Below are 22,905 nucleotides of genomic sequence, written 5' to 3'. Positions count from 1 at the left end.
TTCAGCTAAAACTGAAGAATATGCTTTTCTTACGTAAGTAACAGATTTAAAAAAGCCTATTTTGCTTGCATGTATAATCTGCTAATAAAAATGAGTTTGACCCCAATTACAAAAACTCCTTTTTATCATTAATTGAAACTGTGACTGTAGGACATGACAATAATCCATTGAAGAGCATATTTTTCATTTGTTTTGCTAGGCAGTTCAACATAGTGATGGTTTTTAGAGATCAATTAATCTAGTTTTAAAATGTAACCAACTATTTTCATTGTATTCCCTGAAATAAATTATCTATTTCTCAGACAACTAACCACTAATAGGTTTTTAGCTTACGTTCCTAAGGTTTTCAGCATCATTGATTGAGAATATCAGACTCTTTTGAGTTCATAACCTAGTCATAATTCATTCTTGTCCTAACTACTGTTTTTGTTCAATACTATATGTGTACACGAATAACTGAAACGGCATTGAAGCAGAACTTATCAGCTGGTCAGTACTGATCTGATTATGTATTATATCAGAAAATAATTGATTCTTTAACAAGATATTTGATCGGTGAATGATGAAAATGAGACTTACTTTTGCCTGGAAATTAATATTCGCTCCTTTTTCAATCAACAACTTAGCTATATTAACATTCCCATAGTGAGCGGCAATGTGTAAAGGCGTAAATCCACTCTGTAAAAGCATAAGAACATCACAAAGTTAACAAGTAAGTGTGCTATGCTGCCATTAAACAAATGATGAATGAAAGACTACATAAGTGATCACTGCAATGCATATCATAAATGTGAATACAACAGGGTTCTAGTTTTAATTTTATATATGGTTTGATTAACTTAAACCATAGCGACTTTAAAACCTTTCGATGTAATCTTAATTAATGCAGTTATGTGTTGGTCATGTATCAAGGGCATTACAGAAAGTAATATAACATTACGCAATTCCTTTCAAAATATTTGTCGGGAATATGTAAGAAAGCCTTTTAAATCAACTCTTTAGGCTTTTAGGTGATATGCTCATGAGAATATATCATATAACAGTCGTATTTATGACAAGAAAGAAATCATACGTTCGAACACATTCGTTAAAGGTAGCAATCCAGAGATGAAGCTTCGTAAATACTTTGTGACATGTTTAGTTTTATTTTCACAAGATTAACTTTTTGATGTATTTCTTATCTTCTATGGGTTTATGTAGATACCACTAAGAAACTGTGTTGTATAATTTACTGCATTACGAAAAATTCGAAATTTTTATTAAGTCACTCTTGTGTTGTACGACTCCATTTAACAGTTCTAGTCATATTTGATTAAGTTATTATGTATCAGAGTGGTACTGTTACCGATTAGTCCGTAGTTATACGATTATTCATCTTCAATACATAAACTCAAAATATCATCTATCACAGGCAAATTCATTTGTTATAATATTTATGACAGTTGCAATCATTCTTATTTGGTGTGTAAAACAATATGTAGTATCTGTAAAAAGCACTCACAGCCGATGTATGATCTACATTCATTTCGCTGTTATTGAGTAACAATTTAGCAGCATGAACATCATCTTTCTTTGCAGCAATATGTAGAGCGGGTAAGCGACTTTTCCCGCGAGAATCCCTTTCCAGCAACAGGCTTATAACACGATCATGTCCTTGCTGTAGTGCCACTGCAAGTGGCGTGAAGCCATCCTGAATAAAGAAAGTAGAGAATCGTGATATATTAAATAAGCAATTGTTTGGAAATCTCAGTGTATAGAAAATACCAAACGGAAAAATTTTAGTTCAACAATGAGGTCATACGGAATTGATGACATCGATAAAAATAACTTCTTCACCAAACAAAATGAGAAATTTGTCCGTAATGTTCTAAGATAAGCACTACCAGAAAGACTGTTTTACAGTGTTTCTTCATTATTAGCTTATTTGAAAAAAAATGTAGTTACTTTCGTATTTTTATTTTAATCAGTTTGCTTTGATGATTCAAAACAGTGAGTTTATTACTGTAATATTTAAAATAGGTTAAGTAGATATCAATGTTGCTTGTTTCATGAACTTCATTCATTGTACCTTGCTATACAACCATTGTATCACAAAATTTATAACTCTAGATTTTTATGTTTGAATAATTTTTTCTGGTTAGCGTTTTTTCAAACATTACTGTATGGGGCGGAGACGTCGAGAACTACGAAAGCCATCATCCAGAAGATATAAGCGTTTATTAACAGTTGTCTACGCAAGATACTTCGGATCCGATGGCCAGACACTATCAGCAACAAGTTACTGTGGGAGACAACATACCAGATTCCAGCGGAGGAAGAAATCAGGAAGAAGCGCTGGAAGTAGATTGGGCACACTTTGAGGAAATGATCCGATTGCGTCACAAGACAAGCCCTCACATGGAATCCTGATGGTCAAAGGAGAAGAGGAAGACCAAAGAACACATTACGCTGAGAAATAGAGACAGACATGAGAAGAATGAACAAAAAATGAATAGAACTTGAAAAGAAGACCCAGGACGGAGTGGGTTGGAGAAAGCTGGTTGGCGGCCTATGCTCCATTGGGAGTAACGGGCGTAAGTAAGTAAGATTTTTATGTTTGGAAACCTATCTTTATGCCCTTCATAATTTTCTCTTGTTAAATATTCATACAATCAACATATAAACGATTCTTATTATTCTTTCACATGTATTACTTTTCATTAATTGATATGACAAAGGAACAGAAAATAAATCGAGCAGCATAATGAATACAGTTGCACCAAATGGAATTCATCATTCTGCGACGATAAGTTCCTGATGAATCTACTTAACAGGATTCTCGAGTTGTTTTGCTAGATACGGGTTCTTCCAATGATTCACAGAATTTTGATGAAATTTCTCACAAAAATAAGAAAAATATGTTAGATGATGGTCAAAAACCTAATGCAATTTTGTGATTCATCATCTACTAATGGGATTCTTAATAAATTTGCTGAGAATGTCTCAGAAGATTCAGACCCTGGTGACTTCAAATCAAATGTCGTTCATCCTCACCATCTAGTCACTTTTAACGGATTCTCTATTCAGTGAGAAAAATATGTTTAAAATAAAGCCATCTATCAGTTCACCTGCTCTTGTGGATCAAGGTACATTGGTCGTAGCCAGCACTCGCTTTCAACTCGGATACGTGAACATGTCGCAGTTTGGTTATACAAGGATGAAAGGAAAGCAGTTAAGAGTTCTATACTTGAACACCTAATCGATTGTAATCATTCTGCGGATCCACAGTTTGATTTTAAGGTTGTTTATATGATTCGTTCAAATCTACTTAGATTTCTTCGTATGCGACTCCTAAAATTAGCCGAAGCTCTTACCATCTATGAGCTCAAACCACAAATATCCGTACAAAAGAAGTACGTCCTGTCGTTTTCGTTACCTTGGCCTTAATTAATATTATTATTATAGCGTTCCCTTTTTACTTATTCCTCATTATTTACACCTCTATGACCTTTAACTATTGTAACTAAAAGTATTTTAATCATCTCATATTCACTGAATCTATTGTTGTTATTCATGTTACGTAATCTAGTATTATAATCTTTCTATTACGTCATCTTGTTTATTCGTGTTCACATTTCCTCACGGAATTAGTCTTTAACAAAAAAAACATCTTCGTATATATACGACTGTACAGCTTGATAATAAATTCGTTGAAAAGAGATCCGTTCTCTGAACTTCGTGTTTCTAATTTTTATAGTCACATTAATTGTAACTTGGGCATATGAGAATCCAAAATTATTTCGTGGGGGAGTATAAAGTCAAAAAATTTAAAGTTAGGGTCTAAACTTCGAGTCTTAAAAAAATGGGGAGGTGATATGACGGGATGAAAAGTCAAAATTACATTTTTTTACTCATTATGATTTTCAATCAACATTAATTCCGTTTTAATTCAATATGATAATTACTCAATGTAGTATTTTTTATTTGTTTTCCTGTATGATATTTGATTCTATATGACATACGATATTTTTGTATTCCATTGACATGAACTATACTCAGCATGACATGTAACATGTGATTCGTTATAACTGTAAGTTTTTTTCATCTATGTAATCTCATCGTAATTAATAATCAAAATGGGTGTACGAATCAATATATATTAGTGAGTGTATTATCGACAAGAGTTGTCGTCATGTTTTGAGGTTAATAAATCTTCACTTGTATCAGTTTTTGTGTTCTTACTTTCACATTGTGGAAATTGCAGTGATTCCTCATTTTTCAAGTATAAATCATAAGTGATTCAGACATAATAATCAACCAGGACCAGATATAACAAAGTAGCGTTCAATCGAGAAGACATACGACTAATCTACTTTTGTATCATATCCAACCTTGATCAAGAGTTATCTTATATCTTCTATTGATTTTTTCATACAGTCTTGTTCGGTTTAATGTAAGAATGTACACTAAAGCAGTTCATAAAAACAGGATATGTTATGTATGTTTGATTAAATGTGTTAATCAGAAGGGGTTTATGTGGAGATTTTAGTAATTTCATAGTTGAAATCGAATCTCGCGAGGCGGGATCGTGGATACGCACTGCTGAGGAGTCCCACAATAGGACGAAACGGCCGCCCAGTGCTTTCAGGTTTTCCATGGTGGTCTAGCTTCAATTGACTCATGATTTCAACTATAAATGTGTTTAGTTTATAGATTAAAACAAGTGAATAAACCCCGACAAGTCAATCATTGTTCGGTTATTATATACCTAATCCTTATTGATGGCCAAAATGAATCTCGAAATAGCTGTGAACATGTTGCAGATTAGATGTACCTCTCGTTAACTTTTTTTAAATATCTAGATTCTAAAAATGGGTAATAATGCTTTCAATAAGTCAGGAATTTCAAACAGTTCAAATAAGTGTACGAAAATTCCTAAACTTTATACTTTAAACACACTGCTGTTTTGCTTTGAGCATCAAATTAAGGGTGGTATTTGACAAAAATCTTCAAAATAAATAGACATTAATAAGCTGGTAACTTATTCGCTCAACCTTCATTTTCATTGTGATAACTACTAAGAAGCCTACAATGTTACTATGATTGCATTAAAGGTTAAGTACGGATTTAATGCTCATAAAAACCGAATGGTTGTAACCCATTGTTGAGTGTCAACAGCAAGCACACATAAGGGTTCAGTTTTACATTGTGTAAAATATACCTTAGTTGTACTGTAAAGAAAGACCTTAACTGACTTTCTGTACCATAACTGATGCTACAAAGATTCCGGATACTAAAGTGTATTTTAACAGGGCTGGGTAACGGATCACACACACAGGTATATAGAAACTGATGAAGTTAGTGTAATCAAAAATTGAATAATTACATCACCAGTAATAAAGGCAGGGTAATTAATAAAACAAAACTAATAGCAAATAAAATCTAATAAGATTGGTATAGCGCAATCCCGTAGACCGAGAACCATACTACGATTGTTACCTCTTTTCCAAGAAATCCTACGTGCGACTTATAGAGAGATACTTCAGGAACATATAAACAGCCGATGGAGTTATGTGGTTGCCTTAGGAAGTATCTGATGCAATTTTTTGATACGGTCCAATATATTCAAATTTCTCGTTGTTATACCCTTAATTTTGTCAGTTAAACTAAAGTTAGGAAAAACACTCTATCCCTGCTCCTGATAAAAAATACAAATATTTTAAAACAAACCAAGCTTTGCAGTTAAGGTGGTGACAATCAGGTGTAGATTTTCAAATTTTATATGTCTTCTGAGGTAATCTCATAAGCAAAGCCTAATCGCGAGGTAATATATGGTCACAGAAAGTATACTTGTTGCTCTATACATTGCGAGTAGTTTATTTTAATGACAACTACATCTAATTATGTTGTTAAATGGTGATGTTATTTCGAATTCTACTTACCAGAAGGCATCGCTTATGTTACTTATTATGTTAGAATAGTTTACTTCTTAGAGGAGAATATGATTACACAATATTCCTAAGGAAGGAACCTAAATAGAGTTATCTCAACCAGATGTTTTTATAAATCACTGTCCCAATTTCTAGTAAATGCCTATTCTATGGAAACCTTAGATTAAGCACCGACTTTTAGTCACTAAGATTCGTAATACAGTTATTAACAAGTTAAACAGTCGTTGATCATATCGGTGTAGCTTTTATGAGACACGGATGTGATGAATTTTGTCCACCTTCAGCAAAAAGCGTGTTTTCAGACAGTTTTTACTCAGTTTATAAATTATCTCACCATCATTGATTTTAATCAATGGTCTATTGTTAAATTGTATAGTAAATTCATTAAAAAACAAGAAATAACACATGACAAATAATAGAAGGGTTTACAGAAAACCATTTGAACACCAAATATTTGATATCCTTGTGTTGAATGGAATAATGTTTCTTGAGAGAATAATCAAAATGGATTACTCCGTAAATAGTAGATAACTTTCAAGCCCCTTCTTTTACTAAAGGAAAGCTAGTATTACGGAATTGATAGTAACGGAGAATAAAAATGAAGTGTCATTAAATAACGATATAATCCGTTATTTGTTCTATTAAACTAACCAATGCTTTTCATAGAAACATGTAAAATAACAATTATTTGACTGTGAGGCCATTTGAGTAGTAGATATTATTTTAAAATAGTAAAAAAAGAAATCAGAATAAATGCCAAGTATTGACACTCAGTTTACGTTTATGATATAAACCACTAGTTTAACATTTTCAATGAATACTATGACAAGTATTCAGTTAGGCTGATTCATACATTCATCCTATGGATTTAATTAGAATAAGCATTTTGAAATTCTTCTAATACTTGAAAAATTGTTTTATTAACATGTGATTAATAATTGACAGAAACTTCAGAATGACATCTTTCAAGTTAAGAAATATTGATAAACGTAGGGGAATCATTTATTCATGCTGACAACTTTCAATAAAGAATGGGTTTATTGATGATTTCTCGTTTTCATTTGTTGCTTTAGTGGTCAGAAACTAGTTGGAATTATGTTTTATTTTATTGATTCATTAAGAATAAACTTCGTCAGTAAAATCTAATTATGAAAGATGACAAATAGAATTCATTCACCGATTTGTAAAGCAAGAAACAATTACCAGAGTAGAATGTTCCAGTATATTTTAGATTTATCATATAAAACAATCAATAAATCAAGCTTAGAAAAAAAATCATATTCAATTTTAAGATTATGGTTTACTTTTAAAAAGCTGCATTGAATTTTAGTGACAAAAATCCAACTTAATTATTCAGAACACATCATAAGGGCAATCAAATCTACATGAATCTCTGAATCATTTTTTCATAGGACTATGGAGAACGGTTACTTATTGTCTGGATAAATAAGTGATACATCAGAGCCCTTCTGATTTGAAGTCTCCACCTTGTACGTGTAAGCAAGTATGATTCAGACCATCATTTGAAGCTATTAGCCAAAGTCTCTTCATAGTTGAATCCTAATCAGTATTAAAGTCACTTGAGGAAAGCCTTGGAAACGCTAACAGATAAAGAATTGGTTCAAAAATAAATGGACAACTACCAAATAAGTATGGCTGTGAGAACTATTATAGATTATATGCTACCTGAGACAAATTCAAACAATTTTACAACCAGCGATTGTTTGAAGTGGTGTATTCTCTTAGTCATATGGTTAGTTTATGAAACATTCACTGACATCTACATGAAGTATCGGCTGAAGATTTTTATCAGAACGACAATTAATGTTTCCAATCAAATTACCGAGCTCTGATAACACAGTACCACCAAAAGCACTCAAATAATTTGAAAATATTTTGAAATGGAGGAGTTTTGTAGCTCAGATCGATGATTTTGACATTTCCTCACTTACATCAGTGCACGTGGACAACTACGAACATACATTCGACTGGAAAATGTAGGAATTTTCGATAGAGACAATTCTAAAAACACCTGATAATTTTTAGAAGCTTAGCACTCAGATCAATCAGCAATCAACAAGCACAAACATAGGACCACAAATCAAACCAATGGGAAATACAACCAAAACAAAGAAGTAAACCATGACAAGTTTAAGGTCAACAAGAACCAATCAACATCGAGGTGTACAGAACAAACTACGAACTGCATATGGAGGAATTCGGACACTTCACTTCTACCTGAAGTTTGTGCTGATGATGTCGTTCAGAAGAACGATGAAAGCTTCACTACCAAACCATCCAGCCCAGAGAACGAATGTTCATGAAAATATTTTCCATCATTTCATATCTTTAACTCTTTAGTAAAATAATGTAGTGCTAATTTATTAAAAGTAAATGAAAACGGTTTTAATTAAACATGATTAAACCGACCTCCGTTGATAAAGCTTGATTAGCAGATTTGTCCAGAAGGTACCGAACAACTTCAACATGGTTTTCTTGAGCCGACATGTAAAGGGGTGTAAATCCGTTCTGAATGAAAGTAAATTCAAATTGACTCAATCTTATACATTAAACAACATTTTCATAAATAAAATGTTATTTTATGTAGATTACACTTCCCCAGTTTCACTTTTACAAATATTAGGGATTGTACATCATTAATTGTAATCCACCAGTGAATAACATATAATTAATTAGCATATAGATGTTAATTACTCAATTAAGTATTCTTTTTCTCTGAATAAACATCAGCACGAACTCACTGTGTTAGTCTATTTATTCAGTTCTTATAAACTTACAGACACAACGGTCACATGAAATGGTTTCTTTTTATAAGTTTCTCCTGTTCCTTATATTGTTTTCTTCTATTTCACTTCCTCATTAAGTCTTTGTAGTTCAATCTCCCTTTGCCCAAACAGTAGGAACAACCAATACGTATAAATGGGATAATTCGTTGATGGTAATTGTTTAAAAACCTCACTAAGTTTACGTTTTGTATCCAATCCCAACACAGTAAAATATCAGAAACACTAAAATCATAAAGAAAACTCACTTCCCATTGGTTTGCTATTTTTGATACACAATTATCTGTTACAGCTAACAAACAGGAAGTAATCTCTGAATTCCTATTGTTTTTATTTCTATATCACAATTAAATGGAAAAATAAGTATGAAAGCGCTCATCATTGAAAAATATGCTTTGCATATGTAGCATGATTTGGGAATACTACTAAGGATCTTGGAAATGATGGTTATTTTGCTACTTATGGGGTGGAGGTAATGTTATAGTGACTAAGAAATGAAGAGTGGTCTTGGTTAAATGGATTACAAGTATTCTCTAATATAGTAATAATTGAACAGAAGTTTAGGAAGTCTGGCTATCAGTTACACTGATGTACATAAATGGAGCATTCGGATAGCGTGGGAAATCTTTTTACGCTTAGACGAAATTTCGTAGATTGCAAATATCCAAGGCACGATATGTAAAATGTTGAAAATCAGCAATTGGTGATCCAATGTTTAGGTTACAAGTGTTCAAGTGTATCAAACTTGTTTGAAATAATCATCCTTTGATATCTGAGTATTTCTTTTGGAATTATGACCTTGTTTTGCACTTCGATATACTTCTTGTAATTGCTCTTTGCAATTAGAAAACTAGCATCATGAATTAATGCATATTTGTTTGTTTGATATTTCACGTTTTTGAGTCGACTGGATCTATTTGTGATAAGCAGATATATTTAATCATTACTTTATGTTCTGAATAAATGGAGTTTATTGACCAATTTTAGTATATACCAGACAACATACAGTCTTACACTGACTTTTAGAATCCTAGTAGTGGTTCTCCACCTCACAAAATAGACAACGTATTTTGAGACCTTCTTTTCATAAAATCTTTGAAAATTTGTGTAAAAGAAATGCTACTAACTATCTCTTTCTTCGTATTTTAAGTTGCTGCTCAATATAGGTAATTCTCATCATTTTTCAAACTTTTTTCAGAGTTATGTTTTAGAAGGAAATGGTAACTTTTGGTTAATTTGAGTGCGATTGGAATTATTCAAGTTTTCAACAATCCCCACAAGTCCCAATCGCCCTAACTGTGTTTCATTAATAGAATTATTACCATACAAACTACCGTCAGCATGATAAACACAGGAGCAAATGAACTATAACGATGGTCGGGCATTGAATGTATTTCAGTAGAAGATCGATAAGGAAAGAACGGAATGAAACGCAATCGGTATGAAAATGCATGGACAATAATAATCGGAGACTATGGACTGATATTTGCAGAAAGAATGGTTAAGATTGAGACAATTGATTATTATTTTGCAAATTAACTGTTTACTGTATGATTGTTAGATTTTAGTGAGCAAGTCTGTAATTTTCTTGTCAAATACATTCTACTGTCCTCACTCGTGTTCTCATTCACTACAATACCACTCTCTTTAAAACAAGTCGTCCCTCTAGATCATCCAAACAGAATACTACATGATAGATTAACGTAATATATTTGGAATTATCTGATTACACATATACATTTTAAGACACTTATAGTTAAAGATAGGGTCACTTAAACAAATTAGGTGTGAAAAACGGAGATATTTATGACCGACAATCACACTGTTCAGGACAGTCAATTAATATTGTTTTGTAATTACAAAAAACACAGTTATGATTTTCAGATACTTATTGAATGAATGACATAAATTATTTACTTTCAGTTCTAAAATATAAGGACCTTTAAAGGGGAAGTCTAGCTTCTGGGACTAGAATATACATTCTTAACAAGATTACTTAACTTTGTATGAGGCCGGTATATTTCAAGATTTATAAAAATGCTGTATCCTGACATACATTTGTGAATGGAACTAGCCTATCAAGCATAAAAGCAAACCCTGAGTACTTAAAACAATTTGAATACATATCCTCTGATGACCTACTGAGGTAAATAGTTTACGGACTACTACCATATTAAGCCACATTTAAACTATTTTATTAAATTTCTTACTTGAGACTGGGCATTTATATCAGCCCCATGGTCAACTAACAATTTTACGATCTCTAGATGTCCTGCAAGGCTAGCAATATGTAAAGGAGAGTTGCCTTTTCTTGTGATCATATGAACTGATGCGCCATGTGATAATAATTCATTTACAACTTCGGTCCGGCCTTCTTTACACGCTAAGTGTAGTGCATTCAGTCCATTCTGTAAAACATAGAAATACAAAGAATAAATATGAAGGTAAAAAGTCTGATAATGAAAATAAAATACATGCAAAATAACACTACGATCGATATTATTCTACTGTTTTAAGATGATACGTTAGTGCTGTTTATTCACACTATGCAGGTAATATTTACCAACCTCAGTGTGGTAACACAAATAGTGTGAAGATTTATATCGACTCATCAGAATTAACGAGCATCATTTGCTTGTCGACTCATTTTTTTATTGTTTGAACATTCTGAGGTTATGATTAAAATTTCTATGACAACTTCATCAAACTGTCTTCCTACTTATTTTTCTTCGTATTATATTATGCTGTTTGTTGTCTTTCAAAGCAAAGATTGTAAAACAGAGGTTGCAAAGTAACTGAGGTGAAATGTTTCATACATGCTCCATACGATATTTAGGTCATACCAAATAAAGGATTTAAAGATAGTTTCTACTAAAAACTAATGTCGTCGAAAGAACAGCTGAAAACTGAGAGGCACTAATTATTGCCTAATTCTAGTTAGTGACATCTCGGTAGTGTGATCAATGAATTCAAAACAAAATACCCTAAGTGAATTATCAGATAGGAGCGTATTACTATACAACCACTCAGTTAGGATTCGGTGGTTGAAAGGTTCCAGTCTCTAAAGATATAACACATCCGCCATCATTGACGTTTTATTCTCACTTTCGGTTTGACTGGTTTATATGGCTTATCATTCTACGAAGATTACCCAATATTCATCCTCAAGTAATTCATTGGTGAACAAAGAAATAACAAAAAATTCAGTTTTCAGTTTGAATTCTAAGTGAATAAAATGTAATCGAAACAACTTCACTCATATTTATTTATAGAAAAGTTAAACCAAAAACAATCTAATCAATAAAACAAAAGATATAGCTCTAAGTCTAGCTTCCGTAATTTCAAAGTATAAAGAAACATAAGAAACATTCTTATAAGCATATCTGCTTATTCTAACGTCGCTATGGTAATAGTTTGGAAGTCATAATTTTCTAACCAATAAAAAGTTTTAAATAGAGGTAATGTTTGATTTTCAGAAATAAGGAAAGTATTCCAATTCATTTTGAAGCATATTTTCTAAAATGTTTCTAGACTATCGATATGCTAAAAGATCTACTATTACTTCGCAGGTAGCATACAAAAAAGACACCATAAACACTCAACATATCCAGTCTATTAGAACGTCTCTGCACTGGTAGCTAATATGTTTCTGTAAACATATACTATTTGAAACTCCGAAATTCATGATTAAGCTGTAAGTGTTTCGACTAAGTTTGAAAAGGGCATTCGAAATAGTCAACAGCTATGGAGATTTCGTAGCCAAGAAATATGATTGATGGGTATTTTTAATATCCTTTAAATGGTTGATAATACATTTCAGTTTTATTTATTTCAGTATTTTTCCAACACTAAAAAATTGAGTAGTAAAAGTCTGGTGAAAATACAATTATACGTTTCTAAAAGTTGGTAACTGTAGAATATCTAAATTTTTATTCGAAAATGTGCAAAAACAGTGGAATTTCTCTCAATCGATAAGTGAATAGGGATGTATCTGTGTTTATTTTCATCGTGTGTCTATCTTTTTTGCTTAGTTGAAATCATGAGTCGATTGAAGCTAGACCACCATGGAAAACCTGGAAGCACTGGGCGGCCGTTTCGTCCCATTGTGGGACTCCTCAGCAGTGAGCATCCACGATCCCCGTCTGTTGTGAGATATCAACTCACTGAAGACAATTGGTGAACGGCTGCTCAAACTTCGTGGATTGGTCAGAGTTAGGCATAAACACCATCGGATGCCGGCTCAGTGGTCCATCAGTTAAGTGCTCTGGCGCGAGACTGGTAGGTCCTGGGTTAGGATCTCGCTAGGCGGGATCGTGGATGCGTACTACTGAAGAGTCCCACAATAGGACGAAACGGTCGTCCAATGCTTCCAGGTTTTCCATGGTGGTCTAGCTCCAATCGACTCATGATTTCAACCATGAAAATACTGAAATTCCTAGAAAACCCCTTCTGATCATCTTTTTTGCATCATGAAAATAGTGCACACTCAGGTTTAGAACTATTTTCTTCTTAGTTTGGCTCTTTTTTATCTGACAGGGTTACATTCACTGCTACACAATTGTAACATTTAAAGTTTGTCTACATCTATAAATAATTAAAATGCAATTTAACACATTGGCCACAAAGTATTACGAAATATTTAGTAGTTAAACAACAAGATATGTATTTCCAACCTCTTCTAGTTGAAGATAAGGGACAAAACCGACTCCTAATCAAATGTAAAAATTTATCTAGAATATTTTTGTTAGTAGTTTGCAAAGTAATAAAGCAATAGATATTACAAACGATTAGAGTGATATCAGGCGCTGCTCTCTTTTCAATAACTGAATATAAATGTATAAAAATGTCCATATTCACTGTCTTTTTGAAACGTATATCCAGCTGTTTTGGTGACACATGTGAATTTTGCAGTCCATACTGTCTACAGCTACTTTTACCTGATTAGATGAATCAAGTTTTATAGTAGACCTTACATATACTGAGTTATTCTATTTTGTGCTATTGGGATAGTGAACTGTTACATCACTTCGGATTTGTTTGATTCTACAGGCAATGGTTTCTGATTGTAACCTCAAAATTTTCGTCTCCTAGCTGATTACTAATTAACATGTGATTTTTATTTAAAAGGTTTACGGAAATTGTGTCAAATTTCATATTGTCACTGTCCTGTCAAAGACAAGAACTACCGGATCTCCAATAAGCAGCTCAATGGTTTTGCGCTCCCCACAATATCTGAACATCTTGCGCTCGATATCGCATGGGACTGTGGGTACTTGTTTGTGAGGAGTCCTGAATATTGACTTGTAACAACTCATTCTTCATTTGTCAACAATCCATGATCAAAATGTGCCTTTCAGAATAGAAAAGTTTTCAAAAGTCAGTTAATCTAAAACTTAGATTCTGAGCTTGTAGTTACTAGCGTTTTGACTTGATGGATGAAGTCTAGTAAGCTAAACAGATTAGCAGAATACACTGACTTTCAAGCTAGCAATAGGGAATTATGACAAAGATTATAATTACCTTAGTTATCAACTTTATAGTTATCGACACGTAGACAGCTTTATCATAGGGATACTTGGCTATTAAGATTCTTTCACTGTTCAATACTTCAGAGGGAAGTAGAGTGCGTTTACTTTACGCTCACTATAACAATTTCTGAAGTACCTAAGCTTGTGCGTTCAAGCAAATGATTCGCCATTTCTTTCTTTATATTGGTATGTCTCATGTTCCCAAGAACTGTATACTATCAAAGAAACTGTGCATTCATCACTTAAATATGATATACAGTGATAATTTTTCTACATTATTCCGTTTTGTCCTGCTTCATGTGACTTTACGCAACAAATTGACTGAATAGCTCAATCCTCATAAAAAATTTCTTTCTTGAAACTTGAATTCAAACTGCCTTCTGAACCCATTTGTTTTCTTTGTGATTTAATGAAGTCGAAAAAGACAAGTGTATTTATCTTTAGTGAATTTACATAGTTTTAAGTAACCTCTCTGATGTTAATAAAACCTAAGGACTTATTGACTTTTAATCCTTCGAAGTTTTTTTCTATTGAAGTGAGTTATGTTTTTTGATCTAATAAAGGTCATCAATTTTAAGGTTCATTTTAAGCTCGCTTCATTTGGTCGCTCCACTCGCCTGATTTCATTAGTACATTTGGAACAAGCCAATAACCCTTTAAAAGTATTTTCTATGGATCTACATCAAAATGATAATCCCCTAAAATCAAAGTCTGAACTTGAATATTGCATTAGGTTATTTCTGAAATATTCTGGCAACTTAAAGCTAGCGCAATATACTACTTTACTAAACAAACTGCAAAGCAATGGCTGTCACTACTTTTCATTTCTTAAAAGAACCAAATTCAAAATATGAATATTTATTCAGTTTCAGTCACTAACAGCTAGTTTGAATATTGTTTTAATCACTAGTACATACCATATGGTGAACCACTAAATTGTCATAAATGAGTCGAAAAATGAATCGAATTCTAACCATGACTTCGACTGAATGTGTTGCCATGGTTGTATTACGAGATGATCATTATCATTCACTGGAAGAATCAATTTATGTCGTAACGTTTTATAAGTTAACCGTACAATCGGATTAAAAAGAAGAAGAACAGTTTCTGTATCCATTTCTATTTGTAAATTTTCTTTCTGACTGGAAATAATTGTTTTCCAGTACATATTTTAAGAAGTACTACAGCATTGAAAACATGAAATACATTATAGATGATTTCAAACTATTCATGAGCCTGGTAGTAATGTACGCACTACAATTGTATTATTTCGGACTCAGTTTGACTGGTTATTACTCTATTCACAATTATTATATTTATAATTCAAGAATATTTTCTATTAAATACACTGTCACAACATTATGGAAATTCCATAAATTCTACTGTTTAAAGTCCTTTATCTTTATACTGAAGATAAAAAAAGGAATTTAAGGGTACTTTGGATGGTGAAGTTACGTCTTACGTGTTGTAGTAAACAAAACTCACGACTGGGGACAATCGAATCCAGGGACCTAACCTAAGACTATTGGTCTCATACGTGGACTATGAAAACACAAAAATTGTTGACCAAATTTTGAACATTTTTAGGTTATGTTTCTGTTGGTCATTCTTCTAGTCGTGCCTCAAGCTGTAATCTACCGATATAAATACTTTATATGAAGACCGTCATTATATTCAGATGCTCTTTACGCTATTGACAGACTTATTTGATGTATCATGGACTACCATGGTTCTTCTCACTACCCTATTAATTAGATTTAGCTCATTTGGTAAGAATCGAATAGGGTAGCTGAAAAATGTAGAAATTGTAAGCTCACTGACTCATTGTATATTTGCTTCATACCAACACCAATTCAGAGTTAAAAGGAATGTAAATCTAGTGCACATAATCTCTGCATAAAACTTATTCATCTGATTCATAGAAAATCTCACATTACATGAATTGATTGAGCACGAGCTAAGTTATTGGTGAAAAAATCCCGGATTATAAGAAATATGTTGAATGAATGCACTCGTTCTAAGCACGTTTGCATTTTTGCCAGTTAAAAATGTTGTTGTAATTTAGTGTCTTGTAACGAAGTGTTTGTATTATATGGTTTAATGTTGGGATGTAAAAACAATTCACAAAACATATCTTGTGAAAATGTGTGGTGTTAGTAATATAGTTTTACAGCAACCAATTAAGAAGGGTAACACTGGTTTTATAGCTTTACAAGTCAAATATGATAGAATATCACTTGACATGTGAGAAAGATGAAATTAGTATCCAGGTAAGTGTGTCGATAATACATTCCTTGGCTTAGTAAGCGGAAAACTTATCAGTTTACAACCTGTAATTTATATGGGTTACACTAGGTCCCTGCTTGAAACCAGTTTAACACTTCTTATTGCACAACCCTTGATCTACAAAGCATCACTCGAATAAACTAAACTTACTTGTGCTCTAAAACGTTTACTTTCAGTTTTCTCCTTCTACTTCTGATTTTCATTGTTGCTTTAGAAAACAACTTGTACTGAAATCGAATTGCTTCGATTATTAGTGTCCACTTAGTTCTCTTGAGACCTAACTGATTATGAGATTAAGTTGATGGACTGGATTATCCATATAAACATGTAAGTCTTCAAGGAGAGGTGCACCTATCTAATTGATTGAAAGCGGTTGAAAAATGCCAGAAAACGTAATCTATTTCAGGAAAAGCCAACCTTCTTCTACAACTTAGCGTTTACATTTTCTGTATAACCCTCCTGAAATTTACACCTAAAGCCGTAATGGAAAGTTAGTAAGAAAATCTTTCACGGTGAATACTGAATTTCAGGTGTTAGCTGGAAAATAATAGGTTCAAGAAATAAATTGGATAACGATTTTATTTGCTATTTAACGAATTATCAAATGAAAATTCATAGAAAACAACTCACAGTATTCGAGACGTTGATGTCTGTTATTTTGTTGAGTAATTCACGTAATTTCTCCAAATTTCCTGCCCTAGCTGCACGTAGAAAACTTTGGTTAATATCACCCTGTTTTTGCTTTAGATTACAATTTAGATGTTTTATTTTTAGATCGCAAAGTGATGCATCATAAATACCAGGTTCATTGATTTGTTTATCATCATTTATGTTATCATTTTCATGATATATATTAACAGTCATTGTTTCGATTTCGTTTTCATTTGATGTAGAGCATTGAGATAATGACATCGGTATACATTCATTGCGGGTTTTCATTTTAAATTTCCGTGAAGTATTTATCGATGTTTGATCATGAAAACAAGATTGGATTTGAAGGGATGTTGAAGATGATGAATGCAGCGTTCCGATTGAGGGCGATGGTGATATGCCGATTGGTCGAAATGACGATTTGAAATAAAGTTTAGAAGGAAGAAGTCGACAATTAGTATATAATCTTTATTTAGAAAAACAAGCACCCAAAGAACAACTATAACGTTTCCTCTTTTTCTGTCTGATCATGTTTTATTTTTTGAGTTCTAAGAAAAGACAACATCCTTATACTCTTGGTAGGCTATCAGATTTCATCCATCGGCTACTACTTTGCCTACGTACTGACAGGCAGTTGCTTGATTATTAGTGTAGGATAATTTATTTTGGCCTTGTGACATTAGCATTTAAGCTAACTTATGGTACATGTATCTAAATGTGTTTGTATTTTTTTCACCATGAGCAGGCGGCTTCTGTTTCTTACGTGCTGTTATATCTTTTCACTAGAAAAAGCACACATACACGCAAGTGACTTGCTTTTAAAAAATGAATTTTAATGTCACCAATGAAAAAACTCCGTTAATTAACTAAGTGGTGATAAATTGAAAATAACTTGAGTGATATATTCTCAAGCATCAAATTATAATGTCTCGCCTTTTCTTGAAAAGCCACTGCTGTTTTTTTAGTGAAACGACGCTTTTGTCCCTTAAGCATTATGTACTGATCTGAATAAATTAACTTATCAACACATCTTTATCAGCTGGCATCTAGGATTTTTCTTGGATCTATACACTTAGCGGAACAGTTAAAAGTGTTTTTTTTATTAGAAAACTTCGTAAACATAGTTCCGTTTGTTAGCTTGAAAAGACCAAGAGAAACAGTTTGAGCGGAATAATGTCCACTCATGTTCCTTCCTTAGTTTCTCGTCAACCTGTTATAACCAGTGATTTATGAAGACTACAAAATGTGTCTAAAATGCTTCGAGAAATGCGTTTTGTAGAAAATTGACTTAAGCGAGGGTCAAAATGGTGTTGTGAGCATTCAAACAAAGTTAAGTGACTGAATAAAACATTTGAAACATATAGTTTGCTACAGACGATTTTGGAATGTTGATCAAGATAATAGTGAAAGACCATGTAGCTAGAGTCAAGTAAAGGACGGGAAACTCACGATACAGAATGAATCTAAGTAATTTTGCTCAAGGGGTTATTTTTCTTTATTGTAAGTTAAAAATTCACAAGAAATGTGATAATTGCAACTTTGATCTGTTAGAAATCTAGGATCAGGTTAATTTTGAGTGTTGATCAAATGTAAAATTTCGATGCCTATATCACAAATCTAAGTGTGGTTTAGTTAAAACGAATTCCTGACCACTGAATTTTTAATGGTCGTACATAAATCTACGTTAATATGAGACTAACTAAGTTATTTTTATATTCACATGTTTCTTGAGTCATACTAAAAATTTTTTATCCTATTTTAGAAAATGTATACGCCAATTTGATAACATTGTTACAAAATGACGTCTATGGTGCTTATGATGCAAATCAATCGTGAGTGTAGAAAATCAATGTACAATGTTTAATCTTGTTCCATTCATGCCTTATCATATAAATGCATTACTCTAATGACTCCTTATTATGGACTGCTAAGCAAAGTGATTCAAGAGTGATGTAATCTTTTTATGTAAAAGCACATCAAATTATTCAAAATCACAAGAGATAAGATAAAAAATAAAAGTATAATTGCTTTTCTTCCGCTTCAATAATGCACAAAAATGACCTGTAATCTTTCCGTAACAAAGTGTTTGTTTAAGAAAAGATTTGAAATTTACTATATGAAGACAACGCTTAAGTGAATAAACATATATCCATCAGTTAGTCACTCCTCGATAAAATACGAAGTAATATAATATATAACTGAAATAGAAGAACCAAATGGACATTGATGTTGATGAAAACATCAGTGTTCGTACTGAATACTGAAGTTTACTTCGATCATTTTAAATTTGTCAGTCGACTGTCGACGGAGCATGAAATTACGAGAACTACTGGCGAATTATTTCGTGTTAAATAATAATGTGAAAGAAATCTCATATTACCCAGTGGTCTATCCAACTTCATTGGAATTGACACCAATAGTAATCGTATGCAGACCATTACACTGTCAGCTGTACATAAATTATTTCATTATCATTTTGTGAGATGTTATTTTGAATGATAGTTTTTAAATGTATCAGGGTGTTAATATAGGAAAATTTATGAGTTCTGTAGATTGCTTGAAATTATATGAACCTTTTGCTCAAGAACGAACAGTTATCAGAACTTCATTGTCAGTGTGCCGGCATGTATATATTGACACACTTGTGTCTCTCCATTTTCATGACATAGACAAGATAGTCTGATAAGCAAAAACACCAAAACCAGATTTGTCATTAAAAAATTATTCAGCCTGTGATTTATGTATGACTTAAAAAGAAACACTATCGCTGATTATTACAACAAGTAAAAACTGTTTAGGATACCAATCAGTGTTTACTTGTTAAAACCCACTTTCCTCATTTGACCCGTATAGAATAGTAGCCAGAGCAAAAATTAATGTATCTTTTTGACAAAAAGTGTCAATAATAATGAAATAATTATGGTAACAATAAAAATAATAAAATAATTGGTTGTAAACAAATCATCATCATCATCATTTTTCGACATTTGACATATTCATGGTGTACACCGTTCTCACTCAGCGAAGATCATGAAATTAGGGCAATTTAGTCAACTACGTAGTGAAGAACAATGGGTATGAATCTAAGAGATTAAGAGCAACTTGTAATTATTCTTAGGTGATTCATTATCGAAAACCTAAATATTTACTGATAAACTTATACTACTTTTCAGTAGCTAAAATAGTTAGGATAAATTTCTGATTATCTTTTGTATCAAGTAGTTGCCAAAAAACATCATTGTTTAATATCTTACACACAACTATGTTCAAACTCTATAGTGTGATAACCACTATAAAATTAAGTAATAAATAATAACCATTTGACTGTAGGCAATGTGACCTGTTAGGTTAAGATAAAATGCTTTCCTGTTATCCCAACCTTAGTGACTTCTGTAATCTTATGCAGAAACTATTGGCTTCATGATAAAGTTCCTAGTAGGATATTTCAAGGGGTGTCATTCAGTATTTGGATGGCATTAGTACAGATAAACTTCAGTAAAGTATGTTTTCCTCAGGTGGCTCGACATATAAAATTACAGCTTCTGGTTTTGGGATGGGCAATAAAGAAACTTCTTCGAAATTATAAGCCTATTATGTACAGAATATTGATATTAAGGGACCACATCTACCGGCTATATATAGCTGATGTTCTATAGTTGGAGTAAACTATAGCTTTTCATGTTATTCTTATGAAGGTCGGATTATCAAAACCGTAGTAATGTTTATTAAAATAGATCTAGGACAGAATTCAGATCTTAAATTAGTCACCAGAAGAATGCAAAAAGAATTCATATGATGAAGTTTGAGAGAAACTCCTCTTAACGGGAAAAAATTCTCATTGACAGGTTAGTCATTGAACTAGCATTACTACAAAATATTAAACTATTTGATACTTATCTATTAAAAGCTGTTTCTTTCCAAATTTACCCGTTCAGACTGTTGAAACGCAGCCTCAACAAAATCTGAAGCCGTGATTTATGGCAGGTTATAGACTTCTAGGTGAATAAAAATCAACCAGATTTGTTCCACTTTAATTTTTATTATTTAGGATTTAAATGTAGTTTTCAGATGATGTGATAGTGCAAACATTTAAAAAAAATACCTAAAATAATGTGAATAGTCTATATACTATATAAACAGGATACTGCTAACAATCAAGTTTTGTTTCGAATCGATGTGCGAAATGGTAGTCTATAGCTAAACTATCTATCAACGTTTGCTTATATTAACATATTCTGAAAATGTTTCACTACTCCAGTTTTTGATTCATATTTTAACATGACTTTAGCAATCCTGTTAAACAGTTTATTTTATTAAGACACTTGATCAGCCTAGATGTTTAGATCATTTTTTCATTATAATTCTAGGTAGATTGAAAAATGTATACAATGAAGTGCATTGTTATCAAATAATTAACCCTCGATTTCAAGGTTTATGTTTTGCGGTCATGTATAAAAGAGAAGTCTTATTTGTTGTCAATATTATTCCAGTCATCTGCACTTTATAAACATATCAGTTCTCGCAGTCATGTCATTCTATTTCTACCGCAGTATAACAGTCATAAAGTGACTGATCAGAAGTTCGTATCAGTTTTGTCAATTTATTCATCAGCTCTATTAAATTTAACTTATTTATATAGCACTATTTTGAGAAGTTTATTCTTATTCATTACAAGATATTCAATAGTAAGCAGTAGTTCTTTACCGTTGCCGAATCTCCATTTCTTATTTACTAACTAAAAATGATAAGTATAGATGAATATATCTGAATTATACTTAAAGACAAATAGTTTAAAAAGGGAGCCTGTATTATAGTATTAAAAAGGTGTTAATTAAATACAAAATTTCATATTATACATTTTAATAGCTTCATTATTTAATTCAAATAGGTGATTGCCGTTACTTGAAGATCCACAAACGTTAAAAGTGTGCATGAGAAAATGTTATCAGTAAAGGAGCCTTTTTAAACGTAAAAGTTAGTCTCTGTGATGAAACTATCGTTCTATATGTTAATGAGTTTGAAAGATGAGGAGAAAGTTAAGAGTTAAAATCTATTGAACTACTTTTTCATTTAGCTTATTAGATAAGCAAACTATGTGTTTTAGCATTACTGTTCCGATTTGTCAGTTCCTACATACTACCTATCATCCTTTAGTAGTTCCCACTACTTTTCCCAAACTTTTGAGAAAATATGACGCTGTTTTGCACAGAATATTGAAGGCTTTCCGAAGAGTAAGTAGTGAATCTTTTGATGTTATCATGAATATGGTCATGGGTAGAAATTCATTATCCTGAAAACAACTACCTAGTGTTATTCTATTTAACGCAAAACAATTTACGCCGTCCAAATCTCCTTGTATTTATTTTGGAGGTACATTGCAATTCACAAACCTAAAAAAAAAATAAAAACTCTCCCAGATCATATCTAGCAAACAATGTGACGAGCAAGTTGTAAGGGCTAAAAACTACCAATGATTCTGAGCATTCATTCATGTTACTGATTATTTCGAAGACTGATCTTTTCTTCTAATAGTCTGATATAATTTAACATATTTATTTATTTGTTATATATATATATATATATATATATATATATATATATATATATATATATATATATATATAATCCCGCGTACGAGATCACGGATGCGCACTTCTGAGGAGACCCATACTAAGACGAAACGGCCGCCTAGTGCTTCCAGGTTTT

The 22,905-nt window shown here is 32.3% G+C and overlaps 1 protein-coding gene across 1 annotated transcript in view; it reads right to left on the bottom strand.

Annotated features, from left to right (window-relative positions):
* Window positions 1-22,905, bottom strand: part of Smp_154020 (putative ankyrin 2,3/unc44) — a gene marked incomplete at its 3' end in the record, with an annotated part of 84,827 nt that overhangs the window by 47,111 nt on the left and 14,811 nt on the right. Inside the window, exons 2-6 of the mRNA XM_018788692.1 lie at window positions 17,179-17,289; window positions 10,945-11,142; window positions 8,361-8,459; window positions 1,502-1,690; window positions 580-678 (exon numbers count right to left, since the gene is read on the bottom strand). Of these exons, the coding sequence (XP_018654209.1) occupies window positions 580-678; window positions 1,502-1,690; window positions 8,361-8,459; window positions 10,945-11,142; window positions 17,179-17,289 (696 nt within the window). The remainder of the gene's footprint in view (window positions 1-579; window positions 679-1,501; window positions 1,691-8,360; window positions 8,460-10,944; window positions 11,143-17,178; window positions 17,290-22,905) is intronic.

This window comes from Schistosoma mansoni, chromosome W (genome assembly GCF_000237925.1).
Source record: "Schistosoma mansoni strain Puerto Rico chromosome W, complete genome".
Classification (NCBI taxonomy): domain Eukaryota; kingdom Metazoa; phylum Platyhelminthes; class Trematoda; order Strigeidida; family Schistosomatidae; genus Schistosoma; species Schistosoma mansoni.
The sequence above is the reverse complement of the archived record's forward strand: the minus strand, read 5'-3'. Positions and strand labels throughout refer to the sequence as shown.